The following is a 25,000-nucleotide window of genomic DNA, read 5'->3' on the forward strand; positions in this document are numbered from 1 at the left end:
GCTGTGGTGCCTTCCGTTTAGGTAAACCTGATTTGCTCCCTCCCTTCATCCGTGTCCTAAAGCTTTGGTATTGGTTCCACAAGTAAGGATGACGCCGTGGACCGGACACACCAATGTTGGAGAAAACAGAATTTATGCTTACCTGATAAATTACTTTCTCCAACGGTGTTTGTGGTCCGGTCCACGGCCCCGCCCTGGTTTTTTTAATCAGGTCTGATGAATTATTTTCTCTAACTACAGTCACCACGGTACCATATGGTTTCTCCTATATATATTTCCTCCTGTCCGTCGGTCGAATGACTGGGGTGGGCGGAGCCTAGGAGGGACTATATGGCCAGCTTTGCTGGGACTCTTTGCCATTTCCTGTTGGGGAAGAGATTATCCCACAAGTAAGGATGACGCCGTGGACCGGACACACCGTTGGAGAAAGTAATTTATCAGGTAAGCATAAATTCTGTTTTTTTGGGAATCATATTTGAATTTAGACTTTACTGTCTCTTTAAACGGTTAGAACATATTATTGCATCACATTACAGCCTTTTCCTTTTTGCACTTGCGTGTCCGTCCCTTTAAGTGGTAATACTGATGCCACGTTTAACTGTAATCAAAGGGCCCATAGAATTTAACAAATACATTTTATTTGATCCTATGGGGCCTCTCTATCAAGCTCTGAATTGACCTCCCTGTTGCCGGCCGATTGGCCGCGAGTCAGCAGGGGGCGGCGTTGCACCAGTAGCTCTTGTGAGCTGCTAGTACAATGCTGAATACAGCGAGCGTATTGCTCTCCGCATTCAGCGAGGTCTTGCGGACCTGAGCCGCACTGTCGGATCAGGTCCGCGAGACCTTTCATAAATAGAGGCCTATGTTTGATGATGTAAATCCATAAACTAATAGAGCCTGATTAATAAAACTGACCGTTATAACAAGCAACTGACAGGTCTGCTCCTATTGCAGTTATTCTTCCATCTGTCAAGAGAACGTATATTCTCTGAGGATCGGGCGCGGTTTTACGGTGCAGAGATTGTGTCAGCGTTGGATTATCTGCACTCTGAGAAGAATGTCGTTTACAGAGACCTGAAAGTAAGTGCCCTCTGCTGTGTGACTGGACGATGCGCCTGATGGGGGCCACTAGTAGCAAATGTGCTATTGAAGGGGCCACAATACACATTACCTACTAGAACAGCTGATTTATTTCTCGCTATATATCGCAGATGTATGACGCACCGGCTGCCCCAGTGTTATCACGTAATCATGACCCCTCCCCTGCGCTAACGTGCTGTTCAGCATAAGAAATTAGTGCAGAGTGCTTAGCTCAGTCATGGAAGAGCGGAGTCTATTCATTATAAATCTTCATTTAAAGGGACTGTCTGCTCCAAAATCTTTGTTTAAAAAGATAGATAACGCCATTACTCCCCGTTTTCCAGATTTACACAACCAACATTGTTATATTAATAAACTTTCTAATGACACGGTGAGTCCACAGATCATCTAATTACTATTGGGAATATCATTCCTGCCCAGCAGGAGGCGGCAAAGAGCACCACAGCAAAGCTGTTAAATATCACCACCCTTCCCTCCAACCCCAGTCATTCTCTTTGCCTACGTTAAGAGAAGTAGGGGGTAAAATTTAGGTGTCTGGAAGAAGATTTTTCAATCAAGATTTTATTATTTTTCAGCAGTGCAAGCTTGTTCTGCTTTGTCCTATGGTGTAGTAGTAGTCCATGTCAGTCTCTTCAGTAGAGCAGTGGTGGCTTTTAAGCAATGGGAACTTGTGGGGTACAATCCTCACTGCGCCTCCCATGTAGTTAATGCTGCCCTAATACTGTAAGCCTGCGTAAGATTACTCAGTCTTTATCTCTTTTTCCACAGGTCCATGTGAGGGAGAAGACCTCTCAAACCTAGTGAGCTGCTTTGCTGCCTGGCAGAATTCATTGAGGCAAGTGCTATTTTATTTTTCTGGGGTGCATACAGGAAAAAGATGGCCCTTACCAGTTTATTTCAATGGAACACTAGATATGGCGTCTAGCAAATTAAAGGGCTTATATAAGGCAGTGGCGCAGGCACTGGGAACGAGGCTCAGTTTAAAGGTGGTGTGCTTTACTTGCTCCCGGCAGGCTTTTTTTTCCTCAGGTAATCATGCCGACCTGGAGGTTAGTTCTGTTACACCCATGATGGGCGGGGCTATCTGACGCGCTAAAATTTTCTATTGAGCGCTCTTCATTTCCTGTGTTCCGGAGGGGAGAGATTTTACTGCGGTTCCGGTTTTGTGTGCTATGCTCGACGGACCTTGGGTGCAACGCTCCAGTTTGAGTCCGGAATCCATCTGATAGCTATTGGCTGCGGTTTTAGCAGGGCAGGTAGGCACCTCAGCAAGAGCTGAGGTGTAGAGGCTGTCCAGGGTGATTGATAAACTTGTTCTCACAACAGTAGACTTAAATAGTTTTGCTTTGAAAATAAAGCAGTTTTCCTTTTTATATTTAAAGGGACAGTAACATTTTTTTTTTGTGTGAACTTTTGATTAAAAATTAAGTACTTTTATTTTTAAATCTGGGTAAAGATGGAGCAGGAGGCTTTGCAAAATGTTACATGTACTTTGTTTTAATGCTAATGTTGAACCACCAATCCCTTTCTGTTCCTCATGTATTGAGAGAGCATTAAATTGCAGGGATAGACTTTTTGATTCTGAGCAAACATTGTCTAGGATGGATGCTGTTCAGGAGTCTACTGACAATGTTCAAGATATGCCACAGCTTTCTCCTCAAGTGTCCCAGAATTTCTCGTCCACACATGCAGTGCCCTGTGTTTCCTCTCTAGCTCCGCCTGGAGTTACATTGCAAGACATCGCTACTCTCATGTCGTCTGAGGTATTTGATGCGCTGTCTGCTTTTCCCATGCTGCAGGGAAAGCGCAAGAGGAAATGTAAAGAGTCAGTGAGTAAGGTGTCTGACGCAGTAGTAGCTATTCCGAATGTTCCCTCCCAGAAGCCGGAGGAAGAGGATACTTCGGTAGCATCTGAGGGTGAAATCTCAGATTCGGACAGGGTAATTCCTTCTTCTGATGCTGAAGTTGTATCTTTCAGGTTTAAGCTAGAACACCTCCGTTTGTTGCTTAAGGAGCTTTTAGCTACCTTGGACGACTCCGACACCACGGTCGTTGTCAACCCTAAGAAGTCTAGCAAGTTAAACAAGTATTTTGATGTACCTTCTATGGTAGAAGTTTTCCCTGTACCAGATCGGGCTACAGAGATTATTGCTAAAGAATGGGAGAAACCGGGTATTCCTTTTTCTCCATCCCATATCTTTAAAAAGATGTTTCCTATTGCTGACTCTATCAAGGAGTCTTGGCAGACGGTCCCCAAGGTGGAAGGGGCAATTTCCACCCTAGCTAAGAGAACCACTATTCCCATAGAGGATAGTTGTTCCTTTAAGGATCCTACAGAAAAGAAGTTGGAGGGATTACTCAAAAAAGATGTATGTTCCTTTTGTATGTTCCTTTTTAAAAAAGATGTACGTTCCTTTTGAAATTTTCAAGGCCTTCCTCTCCCTCTACAAAGCAGGAACAGTCCAAGCCTTCCTGGAGGTCCAACCAGTCATGGAACAAGGGAAAACAATCCAAGAAGCCCGCATGAAGTGTCTGCCCCCGATCTGGGACCGGATCTTGTGGGGGGCAGACTTTCCTTCTTTACTCAGGCTTGGTTTCGGGATGTTCAGGATCCCTGGGCAGTGGACATCGTGTCCCAGGGATACAAACTGAAGTTCAAGACCTTTCCTCCCAGGGGCAGGTTTCTGCTCTCAAGACTGCAGACCAGATAAAAAAAAAGGCATTCTTACACTGTATTTGGGGCCTTTCCGACCTGGGAGTGATAGTTCCTGTTCCAAGGCAAGAACAGGGTCTGGGATTTTACTCCAATCTGTTCGTGGTTCCCAAAAAAAGAGGGAACTTGCAGTCCAATTCTAGATCTAAAAGTCTAAACAAGTTCCTCAGAGTACCGTCCTTCAAGATGGAAACTATTTGTTCCATTCTTCCCTTGGTTCTTAAAGGATGCGTACCTGCATGTTCCCATCCACAGGGATCATCACAAGTTTCGGAGTTTCGCTTTTCGAAACATCCACTTCCAGTTTGTGGATTTCCATTCGGCCTTGCCACAGCTCCCAGAATTTTTAAAAAAGTCCTGGGATCCCTGTTGGCGGTGCTCCGGTTACGGGGCATGCCTTATCTGGATGACATTCTTGTTCAGGCGCCATCCTTCCAACTCCCACACAGAGATGTTGTTATCTTTCCTGCACTCTCATGGATGGAAGGTGAATCTGGGAAAGAGTTCCTTAATTCCAGCTACAAGCGTAGTCGTCTTGGGAACCATAATAGATTCCCTATCGATGAAAATATTTCTGACAGAGGTCAGAAAATCAAAGATCTTCGATTCTTGTCTGGCGCTTCAGTCCTCTCCTCGGCCATCAGTGGCTCAATGTAAGGAGGTAATCTGTCTGATGGTAGCTGCCATGGACATCATTCCGTTTGCCCGTTTCCACCTCAGACCCCTGCAGTTATGCATGCTCAGACAATGGAACGGAGATTATGCAAATCTGTCTCTGAGATTAAATCTGGATCAGGAGATTCTCTTCTTTGGTGGTTGTCTCAGGAGCATCTCTCCCAGCGAGCCTGCTTCCGCAGACCCACCAGAGTGGTTGTGACAACGGACGCCAGTCTGCTGGGATGTGGAGCAGTCTGGGGTTCACTAAATGCTCAGGGGACATGGACTCGGGAGGAGTCTGTTCTCCCCATAAACATTGTAGAGCTAAGGGCAATTTTTAATGCTCTTCTGGCCTGGCCTCAGTTAGCCTTAGCCCGAATTATCAGGTTTCAATCGGACAACATAACGTCAGGGGCTTACATCAACCATTAGGGAGGAACTCGGAGTTCCTTGGCCATGACAGAGATAGCCAAGATTATGCAGTGGGCGGAGACCCACAACTGCTGTCTATCTGCAATCCACATTCCAGGAGTGGACAATTGGGAAGCGGATTTTCTGAGCAGACAGACCTTTCACCCGGGGGAGTGGGAACTTCATCCGGAGGTGTTTGCCAAATTGGTTCTCAAATGGGGACAGCCAGATCTAGATCTCATGGCATCTCGTCAGAATGCCAAGCTCCCGAGGTACGGGTCGAGGTCGAGGGATCCTTAGGCAGTACTGATAGATGCTCTGGCGGTCCCTTGGAATTTCAGTCTAGCATACCTATTTCTTCTGTTCGCTCTCCTTCCTCGGGTCATTGCTCGAATCAAACAGGAGAGGGCCTCTGTGATCCTCATCGCACCAGCGTGGCCTCGCAGGATCTGGTATGCAGACCTAGTGGAGATGTTATCTCTTCCACCTTGGAGACTCCCATTGAGGAAGGACCTTCTACTTCAAGGGCCCTTCCTTCATCCAAATCTAGTTTCTCTGAAGCTGACTGCTTGGAGATTGAACGCTTAATTTTATCTAAGAGTCGGTTATTGAGACCATGATTCAGGCTCGTAAGCCTGTGACTAGAAAGATTTACCATAAGATATGGCGTAAATATCTGCATTGGTGTGAATCCAGAGGCTACTCTTGGAGTAGAGTTCGGATTCCTAGAATTTTGTCCTTTCTCCAGGAGGGTCTGGAGAAGGGTTTATCTGCGAGTTCTTTGAAGGGTCAAATATCTGCCTTGTCTATTTTATTGCATAAACGTCTGGCGAATGTACCAGACATGCAATCTTTTTGTTAGGCCTTGGTCAGAATCAGACCTGTGTTTAAACCTGTTTCTCCTCCCTGGAGTCTTAACCTTGTTCTGAGAGTTCTTCAGCAGGCTCCGTTTGAGCCTATGCATTCCTTAGATATTAAGTTATTATCTTGGAAAGTTTTGTTTCTTGTTGTAATTTCTTCTGCCCGCAGAGTCTCAGAACTCTCAGCGTTGCAGTGTGAATCCCCTTATCTTATTTTTCATTCTGATAAGGTAGTTCTGCGTACTAAGTTGGGTTTCCTTCCTAAGGTTGTTTCGGATAGGAACATAAATCAAGAAATTGTTGTTCCTTCTTTGTGTCCTAACCCTTCTTCTGATAAGGAGCGTCTGCTGCACAACCTAGATGTGGTGCGTGTGTTGAAATACTATTTACAGGAGACTAAGGAATTTCACCATTCTTCGGCTCTGCTTGTTGTTTTTTCTGGGAAACGTAAGGGTCAGAAACCTACGGCTACTTCTCTTTCTTTGTTGCTGAAGAGTATCATTCGCTTGGCCTATGAAACTGCTGGACAGCAGCCTCCTGAGAGAGTCACAGCTAATTCTACGAGGGTTGTTTGCTCTTCCTGGGCATTCAAAAATGAAGCTTCTGTGGAACAGATTTGCAGGGCTGCAACTTGGTCCTCTCTACACACTTTTTCCAAATTCTATAAATTTGACACTTTTGCCTCGGCTGAGGCCGCTTTTGGGAGAAAGGTTCTTCAAGCAGTGGTGCCTTCCGTTTAGGTTCCCTGTCTTGTCCCTCCCTTATCTGTGTACTCTACCTTGGGTATTGATTCCCAATAGTAATTAGATGATCCGTGGACTCACCGTGTCATTAGAAAGAAAACAAAATGTATGCTTACCTGATAAATTTCTTTCTTTCTTGACACGGTGAGTCCACGGCACTCCCTGTTTTTTAAGACAGGTTTTTGTTGTATTATAAACCTCACACCTCTGCACCTTGTTGCTTCCTTTCTCTCCTTTACTTCGGTCGAATGACTGGGGTTGGAGGGAAGGGAGGTGATATTTAACAGCTTTGCTGTGGTGCTCTTTGCTGCCTCCTGCTGGCCAGGAATGATATTCCCAATAGTAATTAGATGATCCGTGGACTCACCGTGTCAAGAAATAAATAAATGTATCAGGTAAGCATAAATTTTGTTTTATAACATATAACACTCTAAATCTCTACCTGTTTTTAAGCCCCGGCCGGCCGCCTTTATCTCAGTCCATTTTATATGTTTTTCAGAGAAAACAGAGCTAGTTAATGTGTACACTGTGCTCACTCCTGTGGAGCTACAAATGAGAATGCACTGATTGGCTTAAATGCAAATCATAAACAGCACTAAGATAAGGGGCAGGCTGCAGAGGCTTAGAGGTAATCACAGAGGTAAAAAGTATATTAATATAACTGAGATAAGGGGTAGTCTGCAGAGGCTTAGATACAAGGTAATCACAGAGGTAAAAAGTATATTAATATAACTGAGATAAGGGGTAGTCTGCAGAGGTTTAGATACAAGGTAATCACAGAGGTTAAATGTATATGGTAATCACATAGGTAAAAGTATATTAATATAACTGAGATAAGGAGCAGTCTGCAGAGGCTTAGAGATAATCACAGAGGTAAAAAGTATATTAATATAACTGAGATAAGAGAGCAGTCTGCAGAGGCTTAGATACAAGGTAATCACAGAGGTAAAAAGTATATTAATATAACTGAGATAATGGGCAGTCTGCAGAGGCTTAGATACAAGGTAATCACAGAGGTAAAAATTATATTAATATAACTGAGATAAGGGGGCAGTCTTCAGAAGTTTAGATACAGAGTAATCACAGAGGTAAAACGTATATTAATATAACTGAGATAAGGGGCAGTCTGCAGAGGCTTAGATACAAGGTAATCACAGAGGTAAAAAGTATATTAATATAACTGAGATAAGGAGCAGTCTGCAGAGGCTTAGATACAGAGTAATCAGAGAGGTAAAAAGTGTATTAATATAACTGAGATAAGGGGCAGTCTGCAGAGGCTTAGATACAAGGTAAAACAGAGGTAAAAAGTATGTTAATATAACTGAGATAAGGGGCAGTCTGCAGAGACTTAGATACAAGGTAATCACACAGGTAAAAAGTATATTAATATAACTGAGATAAGGAGCAGTCTGCAGAGGGTTAGATACAAGGTAATCACAGAGGTAAAAAGTATATTAATATAACTGAGATAAGGAGCAGTCTGCAGAGGCTTAGATACAAGGTAATCACAGAGGTAAAATGTATATTAATATAACTGAGATAAGGAGCAGTCTGCAGAGGCTTAGATACAAGGTAATTACAGAGGTAAAAAGTATATTAATATAACTGAGATAAGGAGCAGTCTGCAGAGGCTTAGATACAAGGTAACCACAGAGGTAAAAAGTATATTAATATAACTGAGATAAGGAGCAGTCTACAGAGGCTTAGATACAAGGTAACCACAGAGGTAAAAAGTATATTAATATAACTGAGATAAGGAGCAGTCTACAGAGGCTTAGATACAAGGTAATCACAGAGGTAAAATGTATATTAATATAACTGAGATAAGGAGCAGTCTGCAGAGGCTTAGATACAAGGTAATTACAGAGGTAAAAAGTATATTAATATAACTGAGATCAGGGAGCAGTCTGCAGAGGCTTAGATACAAGGTAATCACAGAGGTAAAAAGTATATTAATATAACTGAGATAAGGGGCATTCTGCAGAGGCTTAGATACAAGGTATTGTGCCAAAAAAGGAGAGAGCAAGCCAGCAGTAAAAATAAAACGTAGCGTTTATTCAGATAACATAAAAACAGGATCAATGAGACATCCTATGAGAGTCATGAACACCTTGGGACTGGCAGGCTTACGCGTTTCGGCATTACGCCGTAGTCATAGCATAGTTTGCCAGTCCCAGGTGTATAATTTATACACAATTCTACTCAATTCTATTGGTTAAAAATTGAAGGACATGTTAATAAAACAAACAATCCCACAAGGTGTAACTATTACATGTCCAGGACAGAACGAAGTGCTTGATAGATTATAATACAAATGTAACACACTGCAAACAAATACAGGAGTACATATTAAATATATATAGATCAATTCAATAATACATATGTCAATAGTGAAATGAGATGAGAACATTTTAAGCATATTGTGTTAATATTTACTAAACATACATGTATAGATGAAGTGATGTCATAACATAACTAGATTGTTAATACGTTCTTTTTACACTATAAATATTCTAAGTATATTGATACATAAAGCTACTTATATGGATGACAATATACGCTATACACAACTAGTGTGTAAGGAGAATTCATGTACACCACTTTAGGAGCCAAAATGAGGCATATCAAAGTGGAACAATATCATTAACTCGTTAAAATTAATTTTAATATATAGAACCACACCAGTGTGTTCGAATGTGTATACATAGACCAAAAGACACAACGTAACTCATATAGGAACATTGATGTGGTCCCAAAAAAACAAAACCTTATGATCTAAATTGGGCATATTAGGTTGCACATAGGTAACAACTATTAGTGTCTAACCCAACCATACATCTATACACAATAGGTAATGATAGTATAAACAATAAATAATAATAAGAAACCACGTGTATATATATGCACAAATTCAAACGATATTGTACAAATAGAGATGAAATACATCACTAGTGGACATAACATTGTTAAAAATGATATTTATACGAGTTAAAATAAATGACATGCTTTAATAGAGAATATGTATACACGTCAAAAAATCCACAGCATTTCTCTTTTGTTTAACAGGATCTCTCTATCACCCCCTCTTCGTGGTCGGGGTATCATATTGATAGGTTGCCATGAGAAGCAGGACAAATCCTGTTTGTGGAACTTGGCAAAGTGATTTACTACAGGTGTGGTAGCTTTTCCCACACGTATAGTAGAGAGATGTTCCCTCACCCTGGACCTTATGTCCCTAGTGGTGAGACCAACATACTGTTTTCCACATTTTGTGCATGTTATGCAATAGATAATAAACTCAGATGTACAATTGAGACAAAAGTTTATCTCATAAGTTTTACCAGTTACAGTAGACCTAAATGATCAGATACAATGAGGTATTCGCAAGCTCCACATCTGGAGCTCCCACATCTGTAGGACCCCTGGCTTGTTAACCAAGCACTACCTGTGGACAATGGTTTTTTAAGGACTGTGGGAGATAGTATGTTACCTAGAGTGTGATTTCTACGATAGGAACATCTTAATCCTTCTTGTACACAATCAATTAATCTGTTGTCAGCAATGAGCATGTTAAAATGATGTTTAACAATATTGACCACTTGCTCATATTGGGCACTGTAGTCTGTTACAAATGTTATTCCATTATTGACAACAGTGGTTGTTAGATACAAGGTAATCACAGAGGTAAAAAGTGTATTAATGTAACTGAGATAAGGGGCAGTCTGCAGAGGCTTAGAGGTAATCACAGAGGTAAAAAGTGTATTAATGTAACTGAGATAAGGGGCAGTCTGCAGAGGCTTAGAGGTAATCACATAGGTAAAAAGTGTATTAAAGGGCCATAATACCCAAATGTTTAAACACTTGAAAGTGATGCAGCATAGCTGTAAAAAGCTGATTAGAAAATATCACCTGAACATCTCTATGTAAAAAAGAAAGATATTTTACCTCAAAAGTTCCACAGTAGCCACCTCCCATTGTAAAGGATTTCTAAGCAGCATATTAGTGTGTCTGTCCCGGGACAACTGAAAGGATGAGCTTCGTGCACTCTCATATTATTTCACCAATCAGGTAAAGGAAGCTTACTATGAAATCTCATGAGTGTTAAGTCAAATCTCATGAGATCACAGTAAGAGTTCATGACCTGAGCACTGCTGATGCTGATTGGCTGCTGTTCATTTCTTAATTTTTTTTATTTTTTTACCTTCAGCTGGGAGCAGTTGAGTATAACTTTTTACACAGAACTTACTCTGCTGCGCTGAGGAGATTGTGAGGTAAAATATCTTCCTTTTTTACATAGAGATGCTCAGGTGATATTTTCCTGTCAGCTTTTTACAGTTATACTGCATCAGTTTCAAGTGATTTAGCATATGAGTATTATGTCCCTTTAATGTAACTGAGATAAGGGGCAGTCTGCGGAGGCTTAGAGATAATCACAGAGGTAAAAAAGTGTATTAAAGGGCCAGTAAACCTAGCAAATAATGTTATATAAGTCTGCACATTAGCTTAGCGCCAGATTTCTAAAGTGAAGGGTTAAATAGATATCTTGCAAGGAAAACAGAATGCCGCTCCTGACTCTACTGAGCGGGTGTGTTTTCTTCTACTAAGTGCACCTGGGCACGCTGTCTAATCACAGCCGGCCCGATCGCGCTATTAAACTCAATGTAGCTCGCTACCAGAGCGGGAGCCCGCTGTTTTCTTTGCACGATATCTGTTTAACCCTTCGCTTTAGAAATCTGGCGCTAAGCTAATGTTATATTATTCTGCACTATGTGCAGAATTATATAACATTATTTGCTAGGTTTACTGGCCCTTTAATATAACAGTGTTGGTTATGCAAAACTGGTGAATGGGTAATAATGGGATTATTTATCTTCTTAAACAATCAGAATTTTGGAGTAGGCTGTCCTTTTAAATGTACATTATGTCAGTTTATTGTATGTGCACAGTATATATCAGTAATTAAGTGCCGCATTACATAAGGTCTGCACACACAATAAATGTTCATATATGCACAGTATATATCAGTAATTAAGTGCCGCATTACATAAGGTCTGCACACACAATAAATGTTTATATATGCACAGTATATATCAGTAATTAAGTGCTGCATTACGTAAGGTCTGCACACACAATAAATGTTTATATATGCACAGTATATATCAGTAATTAAGTACTGCATTACATAAGGTCTGCACACACAATAAATGTTTATATATGCACAGTATATATCAGTAATTAAGTGTCACATTACATAAGGTCTGCACACACAATAAATGTTTATATATGCACAGTATATATCAGTAATTATATGTCACATTACAAAAGGTCTGCACACACAATAAATGTTTATATATGCACAGTATATATCAGTAATTAAGTGCCACATTACAAAAGGTCTGCACACACAATAAATGTTTATATATGCACAGTATATATCATTAATTAAGTGCTGCATTACATAAGGTCTGCACACACAATAAGTGTTTATATATGCACATTATATATCAGTAATTAAGTGCTGCATTACAAAAGGTCTGCACACACAATAAATGTTTATATATGCACAGTATATATCAGTAATTATGTGCTACATTACACAAGGTCTGCACACACAATAAATGTTTATATATGCACAGTATATATCAGTAATTATGTGCTACATTACACAAGGTCTGCACACACAATAAATGTTTATATATGCACAGTATATATCAGTAATTATGTGCTACATTACACAAGGTCTGCACACACAATAAATGTTTATATATGCACAGTATATATCAGTAATTATGTGCTACATTACACAAGGTCTGCACACACAATAAATGTTTATATATGCACAGTATATATCAGTAATTAAATGCCGCATTACATAAGGTCTGCGCACACAATAAGTGTTTATATATGCACAGTATATATCAGTAATTATGTGCTACATTACACAAGGTCTGCACACACAATAAATGTTTATATATGCACAGTATATATCAGTAATTAAGTGCCGCATTACATAAGGTCTGCACACACAATAAATGTTTATATATGCACAGTATATATCAGTAATTAAGTGCCGCATTACATAAGGTCTGCACACACAATAAGTGTTTATATATGCACAGTATATATCAGTAATTAAGTGCTACATTACACAAGGTCTGCACACACAAATAAATGTTTATATATGCACAGTATATATCAGTAATTAATGCTACATTACATAAGGTCTGCACACACAATAAATGTTTATATATGCACAGTATATATCAGTAATTATATGTCACATTACATAAGGTCTGCACACACAATAAATGTTTATATATGCACAGTATATATCAGTAATTAATGCTACATTACATAAGGTCTGCACACACAATAAATGTTTATATATGCACAGTATATATCAGTAATTAATGCTACATTACATAAGAAAAACAAAAGTACTAGTGGTGGCATAATTAGTGATTATCGAGTAACTTTTTGAGTATACACATATTAAATATATATAGCAATTCTCGTATGGTACATTAGAAACCAATAGAATAAGCACTTAATTCAGCAGCAAAATGGGGTCTATATTATATTAACAAGACATTAAGAATATCTGTCTCAGCTAACCCATTACTCATTGGAATTTATAAGTAAAGTAAATCTAAGTAGTGCTGAACGACAAAAGTGTGACTATCAGCACTTTGACGCCAATAAGTATTGTATACTCCATACAACCTACTGTAAAAATGGAACAAATTTTGTGTTAGATATATACATACTTTATTTGAAGTGCCAGAGAGTTCAGCACAACAGTCTGGAAATATATTAGGCTAAATCCTTAGCATATATATACAGCAGTTACAATAGTTCAATCTTACAGTCTGTTAATATATCAGGCGACTATCTCAGTACATTCAAACAGTAATTGCAATAGTGGTAGATTTAGCTCATTATTATAAGCCAAGAACAACATCTACTCTAGACCAATACTACATATATATTCCTTTGTAATCCGCAGTAATATTCGATTTGTTAAAACTAAAATCCCAATATATACATCAAGACAGAATACAAACCAGATTCTGCTAAATATAATCTTAAATTAGTTCCCATAAAATTGTACAATTGTGTATCCACTCACATAACATTAAAAAGACACTTTTATTTATGACTTAAACCCCAAGTTTAGGAACAATAGATTTATTATCTCAGTGGTGCAAAGCGAAGTGAGATCACGTATTCTACAAGAAAATCAGATTCTTACTGATCCCTACAGATATCTCTGACTTAAAATAGATCAATATACGTTTAATGTAAACGACAACCACTATATTCAAATAAAGAATATTGGATTATATAAAAAATCCGACCAAATCCTGTGTTTTTAAACATTGTATATATGTGGATTGTGTGTAAGCTTTTGTTTTTGTTTTAAATTAACAAATAAAGGTTATATTTTAAATATCCCTAAGCACTCTTTCTCCAAAAGATATCCAGTCTCTGCCCAATTTTGCCATCCATGAATAAGGGGAAGAGTGCTACCCAGGTGTACAAATTTTCAATCCAAGGATTGATTCTGTGTGCTACATTACATAAGGTCTGCACACACAATAAATGTTTATATACGCACAGTATATATCAGTAATTAAGTGCCGCATTACATAAGGTCTGCACACACAATAACTGTTTATATATGCACAGTATATATCAGTAATTAAGTGCCTCATTACATAAGATCTGCACACACAATAAATGTTTATATATGCACAGTATATATCAGTAATTAAGTGCTGCATTACATAAGGTCTGCACACACAATAAATGTTTATGTACGCACAGTATATATCAGTAATTAAGTGCTGCATTACATAAGATCTGCACACACAATAAATGTTTATATATGCACAGTATATATCAGTAATTAAGTGCCGCATTACAAAAAGTCTGCACACACAATAAATGTTTATATATGCACAGTATATATCAGTAATTAAGTGCTGCATTACAAAAGGTCTGCACACACAATAAATGTTTATATATGCACGGTATATATCAGTAATTAATTGCCGCATTACATAAGATCTGCACACACAATAAATGTTTATATATGCACAGTATATATTAGTAATTAAGTGCTGCATTACATAAGGTCTGCACACACAATAAATATTTATATATGCACAGTATATATCAGTAATTAAGTGCCGCATTACATAAGGTCTGCACACACAATAAATGTTTATATATGCACAGTATATATCAGTAATTAAGTGCTGCATTACATAAGGTCTGCGCACACAATAAATGTTTATATATGCACAGTATATATCAGTAATTAAGTGCCGCATTACATAAGGTCTGCACACACAATAAATGTTTATATATGCACAGTATATATCAGTAATTAAGTGCTACATTACATAAGGTCTGCACACACAATAAATGTTTATATACGCACAGTATATATCAGTAATTAAGTGCCGCATTACATAAGGTCTGCGCACACAATAAATGTTTATATATGCACAGTATATATCAGTAATTAAGTGCTGCATTACATAAGGTCTGCACACACAATAAATGTTTATGTACGCACAGTATATATCAGTAATTAAGTGCCGCATTACATAAGATCTGCACACACAATAAATGTTTATATATGCACAGTATATATCAGTAATTAAGTGCCGCATTACATATGGTCTGCACACACAATAAATGTTTATATATGCACAGTATATATCAGTAATTAAGTGCCGCATTACAAAAAGTCTGCACACACAATAAATGTTTATATATGCACAGTATATATCAGTAATTAAGTGCCGCATTACATAAGATCTGCACACACAATAAATGTTTATATATGCACAGTATATATCAGTAATTAAGTGCCGCATTACAAAAGGTCTGCACACACAATAAATGTTTATATATGCACAGTATATATCAGTAATTAAGTGCCGCATTACATAAGATCTGCACACACAATAAATGTTTATATATGCACAGTATATATCAGTAATTAAGTGCCACATTACATAAGATCTGCACACACAATAAATGTTTATATATGCACAGTATATATCAGTAATTAAGTGCCGCATTACATAAGGTCTGCACACACAATACATGTTTATATATGCACAGTATATATCAGTAATTAAGTGCTGCATTACATAAGGTCTGCGCACACAATAAATGTTTATATATGCACAGTATATATCAGTAATTAAGTGCCTCATTACAAAAGCTCTGCACACACAGTAAATGTTTTATAAATGCATAGTATATATCAGTAATTAAGTGCTGCATTACAAAAGCTCTGCGCACACAATAAATGTTTATATATGCACAGTATATATCAGTAATTAAGTGCCGCATTACATAAGATCTGCACACACAATAAATGTTTATATATGCACAGTATATATCAGTAATTAAGTGCCGCATTACATAAGGTCTGCACACACAATAAATGTTTATATACGCACAGTATATATCAGTAATTAAGTGCCGCATTACATAAGGTTTGCACACAATAAATGTTTATATATGCACAGTATATATCAGTAATTAAGTGCTACATTACATAAGGTCTGCACACACAATAAATGTTTATATACGCACAGTATATATCAGTAATTAAGTGCCGCATTACATAAGGTCTGCACACACAATAAATGTTTATATATGCACAGTAAATATCAGTAATTAAGTGCCGCATTACATAAGATCTGCACACACAATAAATGTTTATATATGCACAGTATATATCAGTAATTAAGTGCCGCATTACAAAAGGTCTGCACACACAATAAATGTTTATATATGCACAGTATATATCAGTAATTAAGTGCCGCATTACATAAGATCTGCACACACAATAAATGTTTATATATGCACAGTATATATCAGTAATTAAGTGCCGCATTACATAAGATCTGCACACACAATAAATGTTTATATATGCACAGTATATATCAGTAATTAAGTGCCGCATTACATAAGATCTGCACACACAATAAATGTTTATATATGCACAGTATATATCAGTAATTAAGTGCCGCATTACAAAAGGTCTGCACACATAATAAATGTTTATATATGCACAGTATATATCAGTAATTAAGTGCCGCATTACATAAGGTCTGCACACACAATACATGTTTATATATGCACAGTATATATCAGTAATTAAGTGCCGCATTACATAAGGTCTGCACACACAATACATGTTTATATATGCACAGTATATATCAGTAATTAAGTGCCGCATTACATAAGGTCTGCACACACAATACATGTTTATATATGCACAGTATATATCAGTAATTAAGTGCTGCATTACATAAGGTCTGCGCACACAATAAATGTTTATATATGCACAGTATATATCAGTAATTAAGTGCCTCATTACAAAAGCTCTGCACACACAGTAAATGTTTTATAAATGCATAGTATATATCAGTAATTAAGTGCTGCATTACAAAAGCTCTGCGCACACAATAAATGTTTATATATGCACAGTATATATCAGTAATTAAGTGCTGCATTACAAAAGGTCTGCACACACAATAAATGTTTATATATGCACAGTATATATCAGTAATTAATGCTACATTACATAAGGTCTGCACACACAATAAATGTTTATATATGCACAGTATATATCAGTAATTAAGTGCTGCATTACATAAGGTCTGCACACACAATAAATGTTTATATATGCACAGTATATATCAGTAATTAAGTGCTGCATTACATAAGGTCTGCGCACACAATAAATGTTTATATATGCACAGTATATATCAGTAATTCAGTGCTGCATTACATAAGCTCTGCGCACACAATAAATGTTTATATATGCACAGTATATATCAGTAATTAAGTGCTGCATTACATAAGGTCTGCGCACACAATAAATGTTTATATATGCACAGTATATATCAGTAATTAAGTGCTGCATTACATAAGGTCTGCGCACACAATAAATGTTTATATATTTACAGTATATATCAGTAATTAAGTGCTGCATTACATAAGGTCTGCGCACACAATAAATGTTTATATATTTACAGTATATATCAGTAATTAAGTGCTACATTACATAAGGTCTGCGCACACAATAAATGTTTATATATGCACAGTATATATCAGTAATTAAATGCTGCATTACATAAGGTCTGCGCACACAATAAATGTTTATATATGCACAGTATATATCAGTAATTAAATGCTGCATTACATAAGGTCTGCACACACAATAAATGTTTATATATGCACAGTATATATCAGTAATTAAGTGCTGCATTACATAAGGTCTGTACACACAATAAATGTTTATATATGCACAGTATATATCAGTAATTAAGTGCTGCATTACATAAGGTCTGCACACACAATAAATGTTTATATATGCATGGTATATATCAGTAATTAAGTGCTGCATTACATAAGGTCTGCACACACAATAAATGTTTATATATGCACAGTATATATCAGTAATTAAGTGCTGCATTACATAAGGTCTGCACACACAATAAATGTTTATATATGCACAGTATATATCAGTAATTATATGTCACATTACATAAGGTCTGCGCACACAATAAATGTTTATATATGCACAGTATATATCAGTAATTAAGTGCTACATTACATAAGGTCTGCACACACAATAAATGTTTATATATGCACAGTATATATCAGTAATTATGTGCTGCATTACAAAAGGTCTGCACACACAATAAATGTTTATATATGCACAGTATATATCAGTAATTAAGTGCCGCATTTCATATGGTCTGCACACACAATAAATGTTTATATATGCACAGTATATATCAGTAATTAAGTGCCGCATTACATAAGATCTGCACACACAATAAATGTTTATATATGCACAGTATATATCAGTAATTAAGTGCCGCATTACATAAGGTCTGCACACACAATAAATGTTTATATACGCACAGTATATATCAGTAATTAAGTGCCGCATTACATAAGGTTTGCACACAATAAATGTTTATATATGCACAGTATATATCAGTAATTAAGTGCTACATTACATAAGGTCTGCACACACAATAAATGTTTATATACGCACAGTATATATCAGTAATTAAGTGCCGCATTACATAAGGTCTGCACACACAATAAATGTTTATATATGCACAGTAAATATCAGTAATTAAGTGCCGCATTACATAAGATCTGCACACACAATAAATGTTTATATATGCACAGTATATATCAGTAATTAAGTGCCGCATTACAAAAGGTCTGCACACACAATAAATGTTTATATATGCACAGTATATATCAGTAATTAAGTGCCGCATTACATAAGATCTGCACACACAATAAATGTTTATATATGCACAGTATATATCAGTAATTAAGTGCCGCATTACATAAGGTCTGCACACACAATAAATGTTTATATATGCACAGTATATATCAGTAATTAAGTGCCGCATTACATAAGATCTGCACACACAATAAATGTTTATATATGCACAGTATATATCAGTAATTAAGTGCCGCATTACAAAAGGTCTGCACACATAATAAATGTTTATATATGCACAGTATATATCAGTAATTAAGTGCCGCATTACATAAGGTCTGCACACACAATACATGTTTATATATGCACAGTATATATCAGTAATTAAGTGCCGCATTACATAAGGTCTGCACACACAATACATGTTTATATATGCACAGTATATATCAGTAATTAAGTGCCGCATTACATAAGGTCTGCACACACAATACATGTTTATATATGCACAGTATATATCAGTAATTAAGTGCTGCATTACATAAGGTCTGCGCACACAATAAATGTTTATATATGCACAGTATATATCAGTAATTAAGTGCCTCATTACAAAAGCTCTGCACACACAGTAAATGTTTTATAAATGCATAGTATATATCAGTAATTAAGTGCTGCATTACAAAAGCTCTGCGCACACAATAAATGTTTATATATGCACAGTATATATCAGTAATTAAGTGCTGCATTACAAAAGGTCTGCACACACAATAAATGTTTATATATGCACAGTATATATCAGTAATTAATGCTACATTACATAAGGTCTGCACACACAATAAATGTTTATATATGCACAGTATATATCAGTAATTAAGTGCTGCATTACATAAGGTCTGCACACACAATAAATGTTTATATATGCACAGTATATATCAGTAATTAAGTGCTGCATTACATAAGGTCTGCGCACACAATAAATGTTTATATATGCACAGTATATATCAGTAATTCAGTGCTGCATTACATAAGCTCTGCGCACACAATAAATGTTTATATATGCACAGTATATATCAGTAATTAAGTGCTGCATTACATAAGGTCTGCGCACACAATAAATGTTTATATATGCACAGTATATATCAGTAATTAAGTGCTGCATTACATAAGGTCTGCGCACACAATAAATGTTTATATATTTACAGTATATATCAGTAATTAAGTGCTGCATTACATAAGGTCTGCGCACACAATAAATGTTTATATATTTACAGTATATATCAGTAATTAAGTGCTACATTACATAAGGTCTGCGCACACAATAAATGTTTATATATGCACAGTATATATCAGTAATTAAATGCTGCATTACATAAGGTCTGCGCACACAATAAATGTTTATATATGCACAGTATATATCATTAATTAAGTGCTGCATTACATAAGGTCTGCACACACAATAAATGTTTATATATGCACTGTATATATCAGTAATTAAGTGCTGCATTACATAAGGTCTGCACACACAATAAATGTTTATATATGCACAGTATATATCAGTAATTAAGTGCTACATTACATAAGGTCTGCACACACAATAAATGTTTATATATGCATGGTATATATCAGTAATTAAGTGCTGCATTACATAAGGTCTGCACACACAATAAATGTTTATATATGCACAGTATATATCAGTAATTATGTGCTGCATTACATAAGGTCTGCACACACAATAAATGTTTATATATGCACAGTATATATCAGTAATTAAGTGCTGCATTACATAAGGTCTGCACACACAATAAATGTTTATATATGCACAGTATATATCAGTAATTAAGTGCTACATTACATAAGGTCTGCACACACAATAAATGTTTATATATGCACAGTATATATCAGTAATTAAGTGCTACATTACATAAGGTCTGCACACACAATAAATGTTTATATATGCATGGTATATATCAGTAATTAAGTGCTGCATTACATAAGGTCTGCACACACAATAAATGTTTATATATGCACAGTATATATTAGTAATTAAGTGCTGCATTACATAAGGTCTGCACACACAATAAATGTTTATATATGCACAGTATATATCAGTAATTAAGTGCTGCATTACATAAGGTCTGCACACACAATAAATGTTTATATATGCACAGTATATATCAGTAATTAAGTGCTGCATTACATAAGGTCTGCACACACAATAAATGTTTATATATGCACAGTATATATCAGTAATTATATGTCACATTACATAAGGTCTGCGCACACAATAAATGTTTATATATGCACAGTATATATTAGTAATTAAGTGCTGCATTACATAAGGTCTGCACACACAATAAATGTTTATATATGCACAGTATATATCAGTAATTAAGTGCTGCATTACATAAGGTCTGTACACACAATAAATGTTTATATATGCACAGTATATATCAGTAATTAAGTGCTGCATTACATAAGGTCTGCACACACAATAAATGTTTATATATGCATGGTATATATCAGTAATTAAGTGCTGCATTACATAAGGTCTGCACACACAATAAATGTTTATATATGCACAGTATATATCAGTAATTAAGTGCTGCATTACATAAGGTCTGCACACACAATAAATGTTTATATATGCACAGTATATATCAGTAATTATATGTCACATTACATAAGGTCTGCGCACACAATAAATGTTTATATATGCACAGTATATATCAGTAATTAAGTGCTACATTACATAAGGTCTGCACACACAATAAATGTTTATATATGCATGGTATATATCAGTAATTAAGTGCTGCATTACATAAGGTCTGCACACACAATAAATGTTTATATATGCACAGTATATATCAGTAATTATGTGCTGCATTACAAAAGGTCTGCACACACAATAAATGTTTATATATGCACAGTATATATCAGTAATTAAGTGCTGCATTACATAAGGTCTGCACACACAATAAATGTTTATATATGCACAGTATATATCAGTAATTAAGTGCTGCATTATATAAGGTCTGCACACACAATAAATGTTTATATATGCACAGTATATATCAGTAATTATATGTCACATTACATAAGGTCTGCGCACACAATAAATGTTTATATATGCACAGTATATATTAGTAATTAAGTGCTGCATTACATAAGGTCTGCACACACAATAAATGTTTATATATGCATGGTATATATCAGTAATTAAGTGCTGCATTACATAAGGTCTGCACACACAATAAATGTTTATATATGCACAGTATATATCAGTAATTAAGTGCTGCATTACATAAGGTCTGCACACACAATAAATGTTTATATATGCACAGTATATATCAGTAATTATATGTCACATTACATAAGGTCTGCGCACACAATAAATGTTTATATATGCACAGTATATATTAGTAATTAAGTGCTGCATTACATAAGGTCTGCACACACAATAAATGTTTATATATGCACAGTATATATCAGTAATTAAGTGCTGCATTACATAAGGTCTGTACACACAATAAATGTTTATATATGCACAGTATATATCAGTAATTAAGTGCTGCATTACATAAGGTCTGCACACACAATAAATGTTTATATTATGCACATTATATATCAGTAATTAAGTGCCGCATTACATAAGGTCTGCACACACAATAAATGTTTATATATGCTCAGTATATATCAGTAATTAAGTGCTGTGATACATAAGGTCTGCGCGCACAATAAATGTTTATATATGCACAGTATATATCAGTAATTAAGTGCCGCATTACAAAGGTCTGCACACACAATAAATGTTTATATATGCACAGTATATATCAGTAATTAAGTGCTGTGATACATAAGGTCTGCACACACAATAAATATTGATATATGCTCAGTATATATCAGTAATTAAGTGCCGCATTACAAAGGTCTGCACACACAATAAATGTTTATATATGCACGGTATATATCAGTAATTAAGTGCTACATTACAAAAGGTCTGCACACACAATAAATGTTTATATATGCACAGTATATATCAGTAATTAAGTGCCTCATTACAAAAGCTCTGCACACACAATAAATGTTTATATATGCACAGTATATATCAGTAATTAAGGGCTGCATTACATAAGGTCTGCACACACAATAAATGTTTATGTATGCACAGTATATATCAGTAATTAAGTGCTGTGATACATAAGGTCTGCACACACAATAAATGTTTATATATGCACAGTATATATCAGTCATTAAGTGCTGAATTACATAAGGTCTGCACACACAATAAATGTTTATATATGCACAGTATATATCAGTAATTAAGTGCCGCATTACATAAGATCTGCACACACAATAAATGTTTATATATGCACAGTATATATCAGTAATTAAGTGCCGCATTACATAAGATCTGCACACACAATAAATGTTTATATATGCACAGTATGTATCAGTAATTAAGTGCTGCATTACATAAGGTCTGCACACACAATAAATGTTTATATATGCACAGTATATATCAGTAATTTAGTGCCACATTACAAAATGGCTGCATGCACAGTAAATGTGTTAAAACTTAAAAGCATTTACACCAGTCCCTTTATATGCAGAATTTGGCAAAACCATAACATACCATAAAAAAATCCTGTAAAGTGTGTTTATCTTATCCCCTTGCTTGTGATTAGTGTTAGCTATAAATAAGTTTGTGCATTGCTTAACTGTGAAGTAGGTAGCCAGCTTAGGATATTTGCAGCATACTTATAGTTCTATCTAATCTAGCATGAAACAAGCAAGTTGTTAGAGGTATTTAACAGCAAAAGCAGGCTAAATAAATACTCTATATTGCATTGTTTATTAATGTCATTCGTTTAGGGGAATGAGTGTATCCGTATAAAGTGACCGATTGTCTGCATTACAGAGGTGTTTTGTTTGGATAAGCAATATTATTGTAGGGTTTGTGTAATACAGTAATTGTCCAAAAGTGCTGCTAATTTTTGTTTTTAGTTGTATCAATAGAGTCTCGCAGGGCACCCTGGCAGCCAGTGGGTTAAACTTGCTCCACTCCAGCACAGTTATACGGTGTCAATAAAGCTACACGGGCTCCCCCTAGAGGAGGCGGTTGGTAATATAACGGCTGAACAGTCCTGATAGCAGCCTGTACTGGGCGTGAGCGACCCCTATGATCTGAATTATGTTAACCACTTAGCTCCTGCACAGGGCTGCAATATGCCACTGTACATAGTGCTTTGCTAGCGCTTCTGGCAGACAAGGGGTTAAAGCAACTGCTTTTGTGCTTTGTAAACCAATCACACAGGGCGAATAACTATTGTTTGTAAACATAGAGAAATCTATTTATAAAGTGCCAGGGTCACCAACACTGATTTATTCTCTGAAAGAAAAAAACTATTTTATTTGCACAGATGTGCATGTGACAGAAAATGCTACAGGTGTGCGCTGTTTTATTGTGTCCTTTCAGATTTCCCAGCAGATACATCTGTTAGTTACCTGTGCTCCAAGCAGTTGTGACATCTTTTATACAAAATGGTTTTAATCACTGACGTGTTCAAAGTGGTTAATCCTATTAACTATAACGCCACTCATTCCTGTGTATTCCTGCCCTATAGTACGTGACGCAGTCCGGCGGAGCAGCTACTGATGCGCTGCACATAGCACCACTCATTCCTGTGTATTCATGCCCTATAGTAAATGACTCAGTCAGGCGGAGCACCTACTGATGCGCTGCACATAACACCACTCATTCCTGTGTATTCATGCCCTATAGTAGACGACGCAGTCAGGCGGAGCACCTACCGATGCGCTGCACATAACACCACTCATTCCTGTGTATTCATGCCCTATAGTAGGTGACGCAGTCAGGCGGAGCACCTACCGATGCGCTGCACATAACACCACTCATTCCTGTGTATTCATGCTCTATAGTAGATGACGCAGTCAGGCGGAGCACCTACCGATGCGCCTCACATAACACCACTCATTCCTGTGTATTCATGCCCTATAGTAAATGACGCAGTCAGGCGGAGCACCTACCGATGCGCTGCACATAACACCACTCATTCCTGTGTATTCATGCCCTATAGTAGGTGACGCAGTCAGGCGGAGCACCTACTGATGCGCTGCACATAAAACCACTCATTCCTGTGTATTCATGCCCTATAGTAGGTGACGCAGTCAGGCGGAGCACCTACTGATGCGCTGCACATAACACCACTCATTC

The 25,000-nt window shown here is 36.6% G+C and overlaps 1 protein-coding gene across 1 annotated transcript in view; it reads left to right on the forward strand.

The window, feature by feature from the left end:
- Positions 1-954: 954 nt before the first annotated feature.
- The window catches only part of LOC128644328 (RAC-alpha serine/threonine-protein kinase-like), a gene marked incomplete at both ends in the record, with an annotated part of 36,709 nt that continues 12,663 nt past the window's right edge, over positions 955-25,000 (forward strand). Inside the window, one exon of the mRNA XM_053696987.1 lies at positions 955-1,080. Coding sequence (XP_053552962.1) covers positions 955-1,080 — 126 coding nt within the window. The remainder of the gene's footprint in view (positions 1,081-25,000) is intronic.

Source organism: Bombina bombina, unplaced genomic scaffold (assembly GCF_027579735.1).
Source record: "Bombina bombina isolate aBomBom1 unplaced genomic scaffold, aBomBom1.pri scaffold_1659, whole genome shotgun sequence".
In the NCBI taxonomy this organism is placed as follows: domain Eukaryota; kingdom Metazoa; phylum Chordata; class Amphibia; order Anura; family Bombinatoridae; genus Bombina; species Bombina bombina.